Source organism: Herpailurus yagouaroundi, unplaced genomic scaffold (assembly GCF_014898765.1).
Source record: "Herpailurus yagouaroundi ecotype Mexico unplaced genomic scaffold, PumYag 77, whole genome shotgun sequence".
Taxonomy (NCBI): Eukaryota; Metazoa; Chordata; class Mammalia; order Carnivora; family Felidae; genus Herpailurus; species Herpailurus yagouaroundi.
The window spans coordinates 26,804,602-26,823,448 of NW_024412388.1; the positions used below are offsets into that span (position 1 = coordinate 26,804,602).

Genomic DNA, 18,847 nt, shown 5'->3' on the forward strand with positions numbered 1-18,847 from the left:
CTCGAACCCACAAACCGTGAGATCGTGACCTGAGCTGAAGTCAGGCACTTAACCGCCTGAGCCACCCAGGCGCCCTCCCATGCATGCATTCTTTTATCCTGGCCCAGAGTATGCTGGGTCTGGGTAGACAGGTGCTGTAGGATGCCCTAAAACAGCCCTGGTAACTGTTTCTTATGTATGCTCCCTCCCACCACAGGGACTTAGCACATACTGTTCCTTCTGCCTAGAACACTCTTATCTCCCACTTCCACCTAGTTAAACCGTATTAACCATTCATCGAGATCTCTACCCAAATGTCACTTCCTCAGGAAAGCCACGCCAAACCCTGACCAGGTCAAAGCCCCCTACGATACACTCTCAACTGTGCACATACCTCTCCTTTGTGGCACCACCACAGCTGTACTTCTACATCATTTATGAGCTACTCAGATTTAATATGGCAGTATGCTTCACAGGGCAGGGGCTGTCTGGTTCCACTTACCTTTGTATCCTCAGTGCCCAGCATAGTACTTGACAAATAATAGGGGTCTAATAAATATCTGTGGACAAATGAATCTTAGTTGGGGGTGCAGCGGAGATGGAACTGAAGAAGCACCCACAGCCACCCATCCCTGTGTAGTTCTAAGCCAAGTCACCACGGTTATGGGCAACTGGAAAAACCCACTGACAACAGGTCTAAGGGGCAATAAATCTGAACTCTTCACCCAACAGGTTGGCAGGGAACACACTGAAAGGCAGAAGAGGAGAGACCTTTCCTTTCTGGCAATTTCTAAAACCAATGGGCAGAGAGAGATGACAGATACCGGGGCCAGTGAGACAGGAGTACGAACAAGAGAGTCCAAGAAAATGGGGCGGCAGCAGGTGGGGGCTCCTGGATGTCTGCCTGGAAAGGCTGCTGGTAGTCATGGCTCGCTTTTATGTACCATTTGGGGCATGGTGTGTGGTAAGTCAGACTTAAAGTGCCAGGGACATAAGGGACAGAAAGGACAGTGCAGGTGGATAACTAAGGATGCCTGCAGCAGACAAGCAAGGGAGCCTGGCCAGAGAGATGCGCCAGATTTCTTCTCTCCCCACCTGTCACCCCCTTGGATTCCCAGCATGATCACCTGTCCCGGGCAATTCAGCTCTTTAGACATTTATCCAACACCTTCTCCCCCTCACCAGCTCACCCCACCAAGACCCCACGAATACCTACACAAGAGCAAGAAAGACCTCCCCTCAGCCTGTCCCTGTCCTTCCATGACTTTGCTCCAAAATGCTTCTCAAATTGGTCCGCTTCTCTCTGTAGCTACTGCTATCAGCCTAGTCCAGACAACTGATCAATACGGCAGACTGAACTAACTTGAAAAGCTCCCACTCACACACACACTGAAACACAGAGAAATACTGGATAAAATAAAGTCAAACGGTGTTTCTGCTATAGTGCCAAGCTTGAAAATAGAAAGAGAGAAATCATCAGGTACTAGAGACAAAAAGGAAATTCAAAACCTAAGAAGTGAGAGGGAATCTAAGCCAAGTGAGCCACAGGAATAGTGGGCCAGACATATGCTAGAGGCTAGATGGTAATGTTCAGGGAGGAAGAGAGGAAAGCCCCCAAACCCGTGCATCCTGGGGAGCTGGAAGGAGACCCCATGTACAAAGGCAGCAGCCACGAAGGGTCATTTTACTTACAAACGTGGACTAGAAAATGCAGGTCATGCTTCAGAAATGTGGCCTGGAAGTCCGTTTTGTGTGTGGGTATGAGTTACAGTGAGTGCTAGCACTGAAATCCAGAAACCTCAAGAAGAGACATGGACTCTAAAACTGGTCCCAAGCTGAAGCAGCACTTCAGCACAGAAAACGCTGAACGCATGAAGACAGAGTGGGCAGTAACAAGTAATAGTGAACATGTAAGTTGGTCTAAAATATGCTTGTAAATCTAAACTATTAGACCATGAAAGATATAAGAACAGCTGCTTTAGCAGAGGTTTTTTTTAAGGAGGTATAGTCAAAATACTAGACAAATACAACATGGAAGATGGGAAGAGGGAGTTAAGAAGGAAATTAAGGTGTTCCAAGCTTCTTGGTGTTTGCCCATGAAGGGTAGAAATACTCACTGGTTTTAGACTTCAGTAGAAAAATATGAAGCTAAGTATATTTGCTAAACATTTGAGGAAAATCACTACTAAAATGTAAACTTCCAAAGCAGTAGAAGGAAAAAAGAAATAAAGTAAATTTGATCAGTTCAATAGAAGGCAGAGAAGTAGGAGAGGAGGAAAGCAAAGAAAAAGCATGACGGGGTGCCTAGCTGGCTTAGTCAGTACAGCATGTGACTCTTGATCTCAGGGTCATGAGTTCAAGTCCCATGTGGGGCATAGAGCTTACTTTAAAAAAGAAAAAAGGGGGGTGGGTGTAGAAAAGGCATTGTTAAAGAGATAATAAAAATAAGTCCAAATAAATGAGTAATCAATATATGTATATGTATATGTATATGTATATGTATATGTATATGTAGAAATAGACTAAATACATCTACTAAATTTTAGCCCCACACTGCTTACAAGCAACAGATCTAAAAAGGATATAAGGAGGTTGAAAATCAAAGTATGAAAAAGGAGATTTTGGAAAATTAACCAAAAGAAAACAACCATAATGATAAAATCGGGCAAAATAGACGTCAAGGCAAAAAACAGTAGTGAGGATGATCAGCAGCCTATTTAATGATCAAAGGGGCAACCCAAGAAGACATAACAATCATAAGCCTGAATACTTCTAAGTAGCACTCTCAAACTGAAGAAAAAAACTAATAAAAGTACCAGGGAAAATGACACATCCACAACCATGGTGAGACATTTTTAATACAACTCTCTCAGAACTGGCTAAAAACTTTAAACAAAAATCAAAGCTAAACATTTGAAAAATATAATTTAGAAGTCTGGCCATTTATATAATAAATGTATATATGAGAGAGGAAGTCTCAACAAATTTTAAGGAATAAAAAATATCATACAGAATGCATACTATTACCACATGCAGCAAATTTAGAAATTAGTAGTGGAAAGATAGCTCCCCACCACCCCCACAAAATAATTTGGAAACTAGAACAAAACAAAACAAAAACTTGTAAATAATTCATGGAATTCACAGGTGAAAAAGGAAATTAGGATAAAAGCTACAAACTATTTAGAACTGAACAATAAAAATACTGCATCTCAAAATTCATGAAATACAGTTATAGCAGTATAGCTAAAAGGAAAATTTATAGCCTTAAAAACACACATTAGAAAATAAATAGTGTTCAGGAAACTGTAAAAAAGACACAGAAGATAGGAAAAAGAAAAATAATAACACAAAAGTAAAAAAAAAAAAAAAAAAGGAAACATTAAAGATAAAAAAGAAAGAATAGAGATGCTAATGACCCCAAAGCTAGTTTTCTTAAAGACTGATAAAATATAACTTTAAGGGGCACCTGGGTGACTCAGCTGGTTAAGCATCTGGCTCTTGGTTTCAGCTCAGGTCATGATCTCCCGGTTTGTGAGTTTGAGCCCCACATTGTGCTCGGGATTCTCTCTCTCTTCCTCTCTCTCTGTGCCCCCCCCAAAATAAATAAATAACTTCTTCTAAAAATATATATATCTTTAAAATATATTAAAATGATAAACCGGGGCGCCTGGGTGGCTTGGTCGGTTGGGCGTCCGACTTCGGCTCAGGTCACGATCTCACGGTCCGTGAGTTTGAGCCCCGCGTCAGGCTCTGTGCTGACAGCTCGGAGCCTGGAGCCTGTTTCAGATTCTGTGCCTCCCTCTCTCTCTGCCCCTCCCCTGTTCATGCTCTGTCTCTCTCTGTCTCAAAAATAAATAAATGTTAAAAAAAATTTTTTTAATAAAAATAAAATAAAATAAAATAAAATAAAATAAAATAAAATGATAAACCATACAAACCTCAGACAACATTGATCAAGAAATAGAGATTGGACATACATATATGGTATTAGGAATGAAAAGAAGGGGCATAAGCTACAGATACAATAAAAACTTATAAAATTATAATACTATGACAAAGAATATTTGTGCCAAAAATGTTTTAAAACTGTCATTTTGGGGTGCCTGGGTGGCTCAGTTGGTTAAGCATCCAACTTCAGCTCAGGTCATGATCTCACAGCTTGTGGGTTCAAGCCCCATGTCAGGCTCTGTGCTGACAGTTCGGAGACTGGAGCCTGCTTCCAATTCTGTATCCCTCTCTCTCTGCCCCTCCCCCACTCATGCTCTGTTTCTCTCTCTCTCAAAAATAAATAAATGTTATAAAAATTTTTTTAAACTGTCATTTTTTTTTTTGTATAATGGCCATTTCTTAGAAAAATATAAATCACCAAAACTGACTCAAGAAGAAAAAGAAAACCTGAATAGGTCAATAACCATGAAAGAAACTAAAGCTGTAGTTCAAAAAATTTCTCCTAGCCCCAAAGGCATCAGGCCTAGATAGTTTTATGGGCAACTTTTACCAAAACGTTAAGAAATAGATAATTCCTACTTTACACAAATTGTTCCAAAGAATAGAAACACAGATAAGGCTTCCAAACTCATTTTAGGACTCCAGCATAACCTAAATGCCTGAACTGAATAACAATAAAGCAAAACCGTCATCTAATATCACTTATGAACACAGATATAAAAATCTTAAAGTAGGGGCACCTGGGTGGCTCAGTCAGTTGAGCATCCAAGTTCATCTCATGGTTCATGAGTTCGAACCCCATATCTCGCTCGCTGCTGTCAGCACAGAGCCCACTTCAGATCCTCTGTCCCCGCTCTCTGCCCCTACCCCACTCACACTCTCTCTCTCTCTCTCAAAAATAAACCCAAAAAACATCTTAAAGTAGTAGCTATTCAAAAATCCAGTAATGTATATAAAAATAATACAGCAAGACTGTGACAAAAGCCACTAGAGTTCCATATGTCCATTCTTCTCTTTGTCTTTTTTTTTTTTTAATTTTTAATGTTTATTTATTTTTGAGACAGAGAGAGACAGAGCATGAACGGGGGAGGAGCAGAGAGAGAGGGAGACACAGAATCCGAAACAGGCTCCAGGCTGTCAGCACAGAGCCCGACGCGGGGCTCGAACTCACAGACCGCGAGATCATGACCTGAGCCGAAGTCGGTTGCTTAACTGACTGAGCCACCCAGGCGCCCCTCTTCTCTTTGTCTTTAACCAGAAGAACCCTGATTTTCAGCAATGTGCCCTGCTCGTCGTACTTTGCTTCGCAACTAAGACTATACATCTCATAGCCCCCCTTGCAGCTAGATGCCACAGGATGAGGTTTTAGCCAATGTGATGTACCTGAGCATGTCATATGTAATTTTCAGAAACTCTTTTTTTACAAGGAAGGACTGTGTCCCTCCTCTCTTCCTCCTTGGTACTTCTCAGAATACAGATAGGACTGGCTGGAGCTTGGGCATCAGCTCCTGGGAAGGAGGCGATGCACAGAGTGCAAGACCAGCAAGATAGAAAAAGCCTGGATCCTGACACTGCACTTCTACCTCCAGGCCTTTCTTTTTCTAAGTGAAGGAGAAACTCACTTAAGATACTATTGAGGTTCCAGGCACCTGAGTGATTCTGTCAGTTCAGCGTCTGACTTTGGCTTAGGTCATGATCTTGCAGTTCACAAGTTCGAGCCCCGCACTGAACTCTCTGGTCAGCACAGAGCCCACTTTGGATCCTCTCTGTCTCCCTCTCTCTCTGCACCCCCCTCAAAAATAAACATTAAAAAAAATTTTTTAAAGATTCTATTGAGGCTCTGCTACTTCCAGCAAAACTTAATCCAAACTGACAATAGCATCAAGCAGGGTTCATCCCAGGAATGAAATAATGGATCAATGTGGAAAATCTATTAATATAATTCACAATACAGATGAAAGGAGAAAATCTATGATCATCCAAGTAGATTCTGAACAAGCATGCAATAAAATTCCAGCTCATTTTCTATTTAAAAGGAAATAAAAATGAAACTTCTTAGCCAACTGGGAATAGAAGGGAATTTCCTTAACCTGATAAATAGTATCCACCTAAATCTGTACCAAACATCACCTTACTTGTGAGCAGGACTTGAGAAGATAACCACCAATGTCAGGAATGGGACAAGACTGCTATACTCCACAGTGAACTAGAAGTCCTACACAATGCATTATTGCAAGAAACAGAAATTAAAAGAATACAGATTTAAAAGAAATATCCTTATTTACAGAAGACATGACCAACTATATAGAAAATCCATGATTTTCAGACAAACTACGAGTCCTAATAGGAGACAGCAGCTAATCTGCTGAATACAAAAATCAATGTATAAAACTTTATAATCTTTCCTTGCACTGGTAGTGCCCAATTAGAAAATAAAATAGAAAAAAGAGGTCCTCTATGATGCAAAAGGCTATCACCTTTCTTCTGTATCAGGAAACATTCCTGCTTACTAGCCTCCCCATACTCACTATTATTTCCCTCAAGTTCATTCTCCACTTAGCAGCTAGTGATCTTTTGTAAACATAAATTAGATCCTGTCATGCTTCTTTCACCTTTTAATGGCTACTCATTAGTTATAATTAAATTCCAGTTCTTTATCATGCCCGTGCTCTGCATGACCTGACCTCTGCCTATTCTCCAATCCACTCCCTCACCACTGCCCCATCTCGTTCCACACCAGCCCCAGAACCTTCTTTTGGTTCCTGGTGCATGTCAAACTCTGTCCTGCCCAAGTGCCTTCACATATGCTATTCCCTCTTCCTGGTACCCTTCCACCAACAATCATCACCTGAGTATTCCCAGTCAATCCTTGAGTTACCCACTTACCCTAAATAAGATCCCTTCTCTCTTAGATTTTTTCTTTCATATTCCCACCATAACATGTAATAATATCCCATTACATATTACACCATAATGCATGATCATATTTCTTTCTGTGGAGTATTTATTCACTGCCTGGGTTCCCTTCCAAGCCATAACTTCTGTGAGGGCAAGACTCATGTCTTTGATGTTTCCATGAGCCTTTAATAGGAACAATCATGTAAGAGATGCTCAATGAGCATTTTCTGAATGAATGAATGAATGAATGAAAGTTTACTGATTTAGCCAGAATCTCAGTAGAATGTCTACTGCACTCTTTCCAGGATTCAGGCTTGTTAGGAAGAATAGGGGGACCCCCAGGGGTCTCACTGGAAGAGGGACCAAGAAGCCTTATAAAGGAGTGAGTGTGGGTAGTGGGTTTGGTTGATGATCCACAGAGCAGCATTAGAGTTGGGGGAAGAGTTCTGAACACAGAGCTGCCTCCCTCCATGACTCCTACCCCACCAATCAGGAACTCAGGTCATGGACTTGTGAATTGGGTTTGCCATAAAGTGCTCCTTTCCTGGGATCTTTGTGGAATATTAAGAGTTTGGAGTACAGTGGCTTTCAGGAGCAATGGAGGCAACAAGGCAGCTATTGATCACCCTTGGTGGAAGCATTTACAGCCTCAGGAGCATATGGAACTGCAGGGAGCTGGAGCATGCATAAAGAAAACTAGTGCAGCCCACAGGAACCCCAGGACTTGATCAGGCGCGCACACACACACGCGCACACACACACACACACACACACACACACACACACACACACTACTCCCAGGGGTTCCCAGAAAGAGCTAACAGAACTTTAGGGGAGGTCAAAAGGCCCAACAGTGGCAGCTGGGAACAGCTGAAGGGGCTGCTACTAAGACTCTAGCCTTATTCCTCTAGTGCGTATGGCCTGGACAACACAGATTACCATGAAACTCTTGCAGCCACCGTACTTAGGGCCACTGGCCTGGTGGCATTGCAGCCCAGAGGGCAGATGGGCCACTGTGGCACTGCCACATGGTCATTAGAGAAAGCATCTTCCCATAGGGAGCCAACAACAGAGGGACTCCTCCCAGTATCCCCTCCAGAGCTGAATGCTAATTTTTCAGCTGGAAATTAAGGAAGCAGTGTTGCTGAGGCCACCTAATGCCAGAATAGTGGCTGCTGGTAATTCTACCATCTTGGGTACACCACAGACTCGGGCATGTAATAGGTACCCCTGACTGGTTAAATGCTTGTGTGAGCCAAGTGAGGAGGAGTATTACATTTGCCAGAGGCCCCTGAGAGGCAGTCTTCATGTTTATTTGTTTCTTTTTGAGCTCACATACTTGTACACCACAGGTCATAAGGAGGGATTAGGAAAATCCTGCTATCCCCCATAAAGGACAGTTGTTGGAGGCCTGCTCAGCACCTACCTGTTACCTCTCCCTACCAGCCCCTTCCTCCAACCACTCCCGTCGCCTCGGAACACTTGGGACAGGCACGGGTACAAGGAGAACTCACTTTAGATCTGATGGCTGCCCTGCTGACATCTCCGAGGGTAACCTCTGTGGCTGCCCAGACTCCTCCCCGTTAGGAGGGCTCTAGTCGCAGTCCAGAAAGAGAGGGTGTGCAGGCAGACCGCACCAAGAAGGGCACTGTGCAGCCTCCTCTCCTCTTCTCCCCCAAGGAAGCCTGAGATAGCCCCACCCAGACCTACCTCTTGTCCTCTTCCACCTGAACACCAATGGAGTGGAACTCTCTTCGACTCCTGTTCTCCGTGTCCGAATCCGAGATAGTCTCCACCTGGCGGCAGGGTAGCGGGAGTCAGTGGCCGGGGCTAGACAAGGGACACAAGCTCTCCCCAGGCAGAGGGGTGAGCAGAGGCTGAGCCCCAAGCCACTGGGCAGATTCTGCAAAGACAATCTGACCCAACAAGAAAAGAGGCCCGGGAGGTCAGAGGCATGGTACTGGCAACCAGTAGAGGCGATGGCTCCACGACAAGTGACAAGGGAGTGGGCCGGGACTGGTTGTAAGGGCCCTGTCGATGACCAGGCACAGAGCAGACCAAGGAAAAGGTCAACCCATCCCCACCGGCCAGGGCCTGAGCTTGCTTCGGCGCCTCGTCCTGCCGTACCTGCACCCCAATGGACGGCCGCCACTTCCGCTGCCGCGCCAGGCTCCGCAGCTCCTCCCTGCCAGGAATGGTCTTGATGATGAGTGTAGGGGGCTTGGGGCTGGCCCGGGGTGGCACCGGAGCCAACTCCAGGGTGCGCGCGCCCATGGCCGGGCCGTCCAGCCCGTCCGCGGAGCTGCAGCGCCGGGCGGGGCCCTCGGCGGCCGTGAAGCTCTCGTGGGCGGAGTCGGTGCTGCTCTGGGCCGTGATGGAGATGCGGGGCGGGGCCTGGCTTCCCGGCGGGATGGGGGACGGGGCCTTTCTGAAGTTGAAGGCTGTGGCCGGAACGCAGAAACGCAGCGGGTGAGAAACTCGCGTCCCAGCGGGTGTCTTGTGGCCCACCGCCCCACACCCACGCGGTGCCAGAGGAGGCAGCAGGCACGCGTCCTCCAAGCGCTGCTATGTACAGAGCCGAGTCTTGTTCTCCCCATCATGCGGCCCAGAGAGGCAAGCCAGCTGCCCAAGATCACACAGCACAGCTGTGACTGGGGCCAGCGCCAGAACCCAGGGCGCTCTCCAACCTAGGGCCGGGCGGGGGTGCAGAGAGGGCACACTCACAGGAGCCGGGCCTCCCTGAGACAGAGGCAGGGGCAGCAAGGAGGGGCAGGCAGTCGTCGTCTTGAGAGCAGCCGGCCTGGATGGCCCGGAGGTAGCTGTGGCTCCGCATGCGGAAACAGCCGGGCAGGTCCAGGGCGTCCACTGCCTGGGACTCGAGTTCCCCAAACACAGACCCGCACACGGCCTCCAGCTGCTGGTTCAGCTCCTCACTGAGCTGGGGGCAGGGGGTAGGGAGGATAGTTACAGGGGTGCTGGGATGAAAGCAGGTGTCTCTGAGGCGCATCGCCTTAGGAATATATCTGGATCTGCAGAGACTGCCTCTGTGTGATGCTGGGACAAAAAGAAACCCTCGCTCTGTGCAAAGAAGAAGGATCGAGGATCCTATGCCCTGTGCGGCTCTTCAGGCCTGCCTCCACTGTCTTGGGGTCTGTTCTTTACCCTAAATACTTCTCCTTCCACCCCATCTATGCCTCTCCCGGACACCTGGGACTGCCTCATCTTTCTCTCCACCTACAGCCGGCCCCTCACATTTCTCTCACCTAACCCAGAGGGAGAGGACCAGGGACATCCACCCTCCTGCCCAGTATGGAGGTGGGGAATTGCAGGGAAGGCAGTGCGTGCTTTTTATTTTATTATTTATGATCCATTACATTACAAAACTGATTGCACCCTATAGAGATATATATACCATGGGGCAGGGCAGAAATTAATGGGTAAGTGACGGAGCAAAAGTTTTTGTTTTGATATTTTGTGGTACAGAATCCATGGTGGTTTAAAAAAAATTAAAGCAACTAAGAAAAAAAGCAAAACGAAAATTCTGTTCATGGAACCGTGTCCCCTAGCACTGCACTAAGACTAAATGTACCGCAGAGATTGCAGCATCGTTCGTATTATATGAGAAAACTGGCACAAAGGAAAAATAAAGGTAGGTGGTCCAGGGATAAGCTCTACACCCAGAGCACAGGATGAGTACAAGTTTGACCCTGAGCTTCAGAGCAGCCAAAGCATCAAGGAGTATAGCCTGCAGGTTGCCTGCACAGGCTACAGAGCCAGACCCACCTGGACTCAGATGTTGGCTCTGCACCTTCCTAGCACTAACTACTTAAAGCTTTGGGGCCTCAGTTTTATCACCTGCCCAATGAGAATGATAATGGTACCATCTTCATAGGGATACTTAGGGGACTCAAAGAAAAACATGTGGGGCATTGGTGCAGGTACTGGTACATCCTAAGCCTTCAGTGGATGACATGTGAAGGTCTCAGGACCTACCTGGAAGCAAGCCACTGCTCATGAGAACCACAACTATTCCCTGTTATTGAGCCCAAGAGAAATCCCCCCATGAGTGATTACGTAGAGACCATTGGAGGAAGTCATGGATAAGGTCCTCGGTAGCATCCACATGGTAAATATGACACCAAGTGTCCCATGGCTGCATCTTGTGACATCTCCCAGGAGATTCATGACATCATATATATGTGCAATCAACGGATAAAGTAGTGGCTTGGCTCACGTGTAAAATGCAACTTGACATTTCCATAACTCCACCTCCAAAGCATAACATGACGTCACTAAATTCTACCTCAAATTGAGCAGAAATTTCCATCCAATTCTACTGATCTTAATTTGCCCAAACTAAGGCTCAGAGAGAGCCGATGAACTGTCCAAAGATGCCCGGCTTGTAAGTGATTTACCAAAGTTAAATGCCAGGTTTCCTGGCTCTTTTCCCAGGCTGACTGAGCATCAGAATCTCCTGAGGACCTTGTTAAACCTACCTTAACTCAAGCTCCACTCCAAGGATCTGAACCCAAGGCTCTCTACCCATATGCCTCTCTTTGCTTTGGCTGCTTCAAAGCTCAGGGACAAAATTTTGTGAAAATTTGGATTCAGTGGTTCCAGTGTGGGCCCAGTAATCAAAAAGGAGTGTCTGGGGCGCCTGGGTGGCGCAGTCGGTGAAGCGTCCGACTTCAGCCAGGTCACGATCTCGCGGTCCGTGAGTTCGAGCCCCGCATTGGGCTCTGGGCTGATGGCTCAGAGCCTGGAGCCTGTTTCCGATTCTGTGTCTCCCTCTCTCTCTGCCCCTCCCCCGTTCATGCTCTGTCTCTCTCTGTCCCAAAAATAGATAAACTTTGAAAAAAAAAATTTTTTTTAAATAAAAAAAAAAAAAAAAAAAGGAGTGTCTGGACTTCTTTCTGTGGCTTGTTCTAAAGTAACTTCATTAAAAATAATAATAATAAAATAAAATAAAGTAATTTCATTACAAGTGTACAGAAATCACAGGTCATGGAAAAATCAATCCAAGATCCTGTAGAAGTTAAGTTCTGCCATGTTTGGCACAGGCCACACTTCTGTGGCAGCTGTGGTTTTCATCATGACTTCTGCAAGTTTCCTATCTCTGGACCTCTGGGGTACCAAGGACCAGTTTTATTTCCTAAAGCTCAGAAGCTGATCTAACTCCTGCTATTTCTAGGCCAGGCTCAAGATACTCCCCAACTAGAACCAATCCAGCTCAGAGAGTCCCTTCTGGGGCATAGGAGAGTTGATCTAACTCCAGTAGAGAGCATTCTGGATACCACAGATGGAAGGAATCTCATTTTGCAGCTCATCTCTGTATCTCCAAGCCTCTTCTGTGTGTAAAGTTCTAGACATAATATCTGGCATATAGCAGAGGGTCTTAAATCACAATGACAGTACCTCTCAGAGGCCTCTCCTTCCCAGAGTCTCTGAAGCTCTTGAAATCCCAACCATATGCTATTCCTATGACCAATTCTATCCAAGGCAGACAGAGGGAAGGTGAGAAACTCCCTGGGGACACACTTTCTATCTCTACTGGCCAAGAGGAGCTTCTGAAGTGTTTCCACAAGGGACCAGGACCTAAGGGAAACACAGACTTGTATAGACTCCCAGAGGAATATGGCACCGGTGTTGATCTTTACTGTATTAGAATTATAAAATTGTAACATTGTGCTGTGAATTCTCCTATTATCCCTGCACTGCCTTCCACCCTGTTTCCCCCAGCCCCCACTTTCAGTAGAGTCAAAGTCAAAGAATCCTCTTAGAAAATAGGAACCTTAGCCTTTTTCCAAACCAGACTCAGAATCGGTAAATATTTCCCAGGGTGTGGGATATTTAGCAGAAAACGCTTTGCTTGGGTCTAACTGAAATTGTCCGTGCTAGAGTTGGCGGGTTCATCTGGGGGCTACGCAACATCCTCTATAGTTTACCTGTGTCATTTAGTTTAGCTAACTTGGAAAACACTCCCATTTCAAAACACTCTAAAACACTGGATAAAATATAAGAAATGTTTTATATGCATAGCTGAGCTCACAAGAAAGCACGATGTGTCCCCAGGGGACAAAAGCAAAGAGGAGACTAGAAAATCAGAATATTAACTGTGTGAGTCAGGGCTGCAAACAGCCCAGGGGCGGTGGAAGGTGGGGGTGCAGGTTGCTGGTCTCAGGGGCTAACGGGTTTAGGTATTAACACTCACTTGGGTGTGGGAGTAAGGCGCTGGGCCCACGTGAAACACAGCATTGGAAATGAGGACCTCCATAAAGGTAGGAAAGGGGAAACCTTTCATGAAAAGTAGACTAAAAAAAAATTAATTATCAGCACAGGATGATAATAGGAAGCTAGTCTGTAATCTAGGCACTGGAGGGAGGGAGAAGTACGCCAATGTTCTAAGATTTTTGTAGCCACAAGCTGGTCTTCACATAGATACAGGATTCTGTCTGCATAGGCCTGGGTGACCCAGACACCTCCCTGCAAATTAAAAATTAACATAAAATGGTCCCAGACCAAGAATAGTCTAACAGAAGCGATTGCAAAGTATTTTCTGAGGAACAAATTTCTAACCCAGGCTGTTCAGGACTGTCACAGATAAAGTTCCACTGAAGATGAGTTCATACCAGACCACGTGGTACACTACCCACAACACAGCCCCTAATGATGTCCACCTCCTAGCATTAACACCCTTGTATAGTTCCCTCCTCTTGAGTATGGCCTATACTTATTGTAATACATAGAACATGGTGGATACAATGGAATGACACTTCTGAGATGAGATTACAAAGAGACTGTGGCTTCCATCTCAAGCACTCTCAGAGTCTTTGCTCTGGGAGAAGCAAGCTGTTATGTTCTGAGTAGCCCTATGGTGAGTCCCACATGTCAAGAAACTGATGACTCTGGCCAATAGCCAGTGAGCATCACATGGCAACAGCCATATGAGTGAGTAAGGAAGTAGATATTCCTCCAGTCAAGCCGTGACATGACTACAGCCCTGACCAACATCTTAGTGAAGCCATGTGAGTCACCTGATCCAGAGGGTACCCAGCTAAGCTGCACTGAGATTCCTGACCCACAGAAATGGTGAGATAATAAATATTTGTTGATTTAAGACACTATGTTTGAGGATAATACGTCACACAGCAATAGATAACTAAAACAAACTGTGACATAAACAACTAAGCTTTCATTGAGCTAAGCCATTGAGAATTCAAGCTTCATCTGTTACAGCAGCTTGTGTTACCTTAGCTAAAACAGATTAGCTTTTAAACTATGTTTAAAACTTCTAAAACTTAAAAGATAAAACTGAAAATATAAGAAGAGAACATAAACTTTGAAATGAAGACTAGAAATATTTAAAAGAAACCAAACCAGCTTTCCAGAACTGAAAAAAAGTCAGTCAAATAAAAACATAATTAATGAGTTAAATCGTAGATGAGACACAACTGAAAAGAAAATTAGTGATCAGAAGATACATCTAAGGAACTTACCCAGAAGGCAGCATAAAGAGGCAAAGAGATGGAAAATATGAACGAGAGGTTAAGATGCATGGAGGAAAGAATAGGATCTTGCGGTTCGTGGATTCAAGCCCCATGTCAGGCTCTGTGCTGACAGCTCAGAGCCAGGAGCCTGCTTTGGATTCTATGTCTCCCTCTCTCTCTGTCCCTTCCCCACTTGAGCTGTGCCTCTCTCTCAAAAAAATAAAATAAAATAAATAAACATTTTTTTTAAATCTTAAAACAAAACAAATAATAGGAGCTCCAGATGAGGGAATTGAGAGAATGTAGAAGAGGCAATATTTGGAGATAATTATACTGATGGAGAATTTTCCACACTTCTAACTTCAAGAATGACAGAGTGACAAGCTGGACAAAACTGTCAAAAATAACTATTTCCTCACTCTGAAAATCAGTCAAAGGTATATAAGAAAGAAACATATACATGAAAATTACTGAACAGCATGAGTCTGTGGTGGCCTTGCCTGGGGCTGCTCCCATTACTCAAGTTCCCAGCTCTATCAGTTGCAATAGTTCAATCAGGGTGAGGCAGGCTGTGAAAACCAGCTGCTTCATTGCCACTGCCACTTAATTTGGGCTCACTTAATTTGGAACATTGTCAGGTATAGTATCAAGAACGGGGGGGGGGGGGGGGAATAGAGCAGGAATAGCCAGCAGCACTGCTAAGCTGAGATTTCAATGCTGTTTGGGACAAGCAATGGACTAAGAGATGAGGCAGAGATTTAACAGAGAAGTTTCAGGGGATGAAACAGCTAGAGAAGGTTTGATGAGCTCTCCACATATCTTGAGTTAAGTAGGGGTGAGTGCATACACAGCAGAGACCAGAGACGTCTTGAGCTGCCCACACCTCCCTGGCCAATGGGACCTGTGCACATGTGCGGAGATAACACAAGAGAGACTGGCAAAAAGTAAAATTCAGGGTAGGCTTAAAAAGAGCCTGAAGTTTGTACTCCCAAGTCCACACACACAACCATAAGCAGAGAGAAGTCTTTCTGGCTTAAGGTTTTTGAGCACAATCTCTGACCAATCTCTGGCTGAACACTAAGCTATACAGACACAGGACAACTCTTAGGAAGGCAGGCTTAAAAATAAAAACAAGAAAGAAAAGAAATTTAGTGAATACATCAGAGGCCACGTTTAGCATGGAAGTCAGATTTCACAGATTTAGTCCAGGGATTAACAAACACATAATAAACAAAGCAATAACAATCAAAGGGTAAAGTAAGAATCCAGAGTTGCTACAATATGCTATATAAAATGTTCAGAATAGGGGCGCCGGGGTGGCTCAGTCGGTTGGGCGTCCGACTTCAGCTCAGGTCACGATCTCGCGGTCCGTGAGTTCAAGCCCCGCGTCGGGCTCTGGGCTGACGGCTCAGAGCCTGGAGCCTGTTTCCGATTCTGTGTCTCCCTCTCTCTCTGCCCCTCCCCCGTTCATGCTCTGTCTCTCTCTGTCCCCAAAATAAATAAACGTTAAAAAAAATTTTTTTAAATAAATAAATAAAATGTTCAGAATATAACAAAAAATTACGAGACATGCAAATAAACAAGAAAATATGAATGTTCCCAAATGTTTGATCTACAGACAAAAACTACAAAGCAGCTATTACAAATATGTTAAAAGAAGTAAAGTAAATCATGTTGAAAGATTTAAATTTTTTTTTTCTTCAACATTTTTATTTATTTTTGGGACAGAGAGAGACAGAGCATGAACGGGGGAGGGGCAGAGAGAGAGGGAGACACAGAATCGGAAACAGGCTCCAGGCTCCGAGCCGTCAGCCCAGAGCCTGACACGGGGCTCGAACTCACGGACCGCGAGATCATGACCTGGCTGAAGTCGGACGCTTAACCGACTGCGCCACCCAGGTGCCCCAATGTTGAAAGATTTAAAAGAAAGCACAATAACTTCATGAATAAAAAAATCACAACAAAAAGATAGAAAAAAAATTTTTTTTAAAGAACCAAATAGATATTCTGGAGCTGAAAAGTACAATAACTGAAGTGAAAAATTCACTAGAACGGCTCAGCATATGAAATAATCAGTAAACTTAAACAGTATAAATTATCCTATCTGAAGAATGGAGAGAAAAAAATAATAAAAATAAACAGAACTTCAGAGACCTACAGGACAATAACAAGTAAAGCAGTATACATGTAATGGGAATTCCAAAAGAAGAGAGAAAGGGGAAGAAAAAGGAACAAAGAAATAACAGCTCAAAACTTTCCAAATGTTATGAAAAATATTATTCCGCAGATTAAAGAAGCTCAGCAAATTCAAAGTAGGTTAAACACAAAGGGATCCATAGCCAGATACATTACAGTCAAAATGTTGAAAGCCAAAAACCAAAAGAAAATCTTAATAGCACAAGGGAAAAACAATTCATCACATACAAGAAAACAACAATATGATTAACAACGGGCTTTTCATCAGAAACAATGAGCGCTAAAGGCAGTGGAATGGTATATTCAAAATGTTGAAATTAAAAACTGTCAGCCACTGGGGCCCCTGGGTGGCTCAGTCGGTTAGGCGTCCGACTTCGGCTCAGGTCATGATCTCACGGTTCGTGAGTTCAAGCCCCGCGTCGGGCTCTGGGCTGACAGCTCGGAGCCTGGAGCCTGTTTCGGATTCTGTGTCTCCCCCTCTCTCTGCCCCTCCCATGTTCATGCTCTGTCCCTCAATAATAAATAAATGTTAAAAAATATTTAAAAAATAAAATAAAATAAAAACTGTCAGCCAGGAATTCTATATTCAGCAAAATTATTCTTCAAAAATGGAGTAAAATTAAAGATGTTTCCAAATACATATAGACTGAAGAATTTGTTGCAGACCTATCTTACAAGAGACAATGGAAGTTGTTCAGGCTAAAGGGAAGTGATACCTCATGGTAACTCAAATCCACAGGAAGAGATGAAGGGGACCAGAAATGGCAAATATAAAAAACTCTATAGATATGTTTTTCTCATTTTTTCTCCTAACTTCTTTAAAAGGTGCAAAATTTCACAAAGCTATTATTTATAATACCAACATTCCTTTATAATAACTGTTAGTTTATAGCATATACATAGGAAAGGTACATGACAATAACAGCACAAAGAGAGGAGAGAAAAAAGAGACACATTGGAGCAGAATTACCAGAATTAATTTTTTTACCAGAATTAATTAGATTTTAATCAGTTATGATACACTTTGTAATTCCTTGAGCAACTCTAATAACTCAAATAATATAGTAAAAGGGAATTAATAACAAAGAAATTAAAATGGTTCACTAAAACATTCATTTAATACAAGAGAAGACAGTAAAGAAAGAACAGAGGAGCCAAAATGACATATGACACAATCCAACCATATCAATAATCACATTAAATGTGAATGAACAAGAAAGCCTCATTCGAAAGGTGGTAATTGTTAGATTGCATTTTTTTTTTTTTTTGAAGCACAAGTAGGTTGAAAGTAAAAGGATGAAAAAAGATGTACCAACAAACAGTAACCATGAGAGAATTTTCCAGATTTGATGAATGACATTAATCTTCAGATTCAGGGAGCACACACACATATTACAGTGAAACTGCAGAACACCAAAATCAAAGAGAAGATCTCAACAGCAATCAGAAAGAAATGAAAAACTATGCACAAAGACAATTAGATTGATTGCAGACTTCCCAACAGCAACAAGAGGAGACAGATGACAAAAGAATACATTCAAAACACTGAGAGAAAATAAATGTTGACCTAAGATTCCATAATAAGCTAATTTATGTTAAATAACGAGGGCAGACTACATCTTTTGTTTAAGGCAGAGTTTTATACTAACAGACATTCACTGAAAAAATTACTAAAGAAGATTTATGTTTTATTTTTTTTAACGTAATTTATTGTAACTAAAGAATATTTAAAAGGAAGGAATGAAACGTAAGAAGTTATGGGGGGAGAGGTTAAAGATAGGAGTCTATATAATCAGGTACTAACAGCATAAAATTTGGGCACCTGGGTGGCTCAGTCGGTTAAGCCTCCAACTTCAGCTCAGGTCATGATTTCACAGTTCAAGAGTTCAAACCCTGCGTCGGGCTCTGTGCTGACAGCTCCGAGCCTGGAGCCTGCTTCAGATTCTTTGTCTCCCTCTCTCTCTGCCCCTCCTCCATTTAATATCTCTCTCTCTCTCTCTCTCTCTCTCTCAAAAATAAATACAATGTTAAAAAAAAATTTTAATGTGACAATAATAAAGACTAATTTGGAGAGGTAAAAAGAACATGGAACAAAATACCAGGCAACATGTACAATAAGAAGGGAAGAGGTCATCAAAACTAAAGTATCCTAAGGAAAGAAGAAATTGTCAAATTTAGACCTTGCTAAGTCAAATATGCACATGAAAATTATAAGAGTGACCACAAAGAATGAAAATAGAAAATAGAACTGCCAAACCAGTGTGGGATTTGGTAGTAAGAAAAATGAAGAAGAAAACTAATCCAAAAGAAGGTAGGAAAGGAGTAGAAAAGCATCA

The 18,847-nt window shown here is 43.4% G+C and overlaps 1 protein-coding gene across 1 annotated transcript in view; it reads right to left on the bottom strand.

Moving 5' to 3' along the window:
• The window catches only part of DLGAP3 (DLG associated protein 3), a 59,184-nt gene that overhangs the window by 13,259 nt on the left and 27,078 nt on the right, over positions 1–18,847 (bottom strand). The window contains 3 exon segments of the mRNA XM_040468702.1: positions 8,539–8,624; positions 8,956–9,269; positions 9,553–9,766. Of these exon segments, the coding sequence (XP_040324636.1) occupies positions 8,539–8,624; positions 8,956–9,269; positions 9,553–9,766 (614 nt within the window).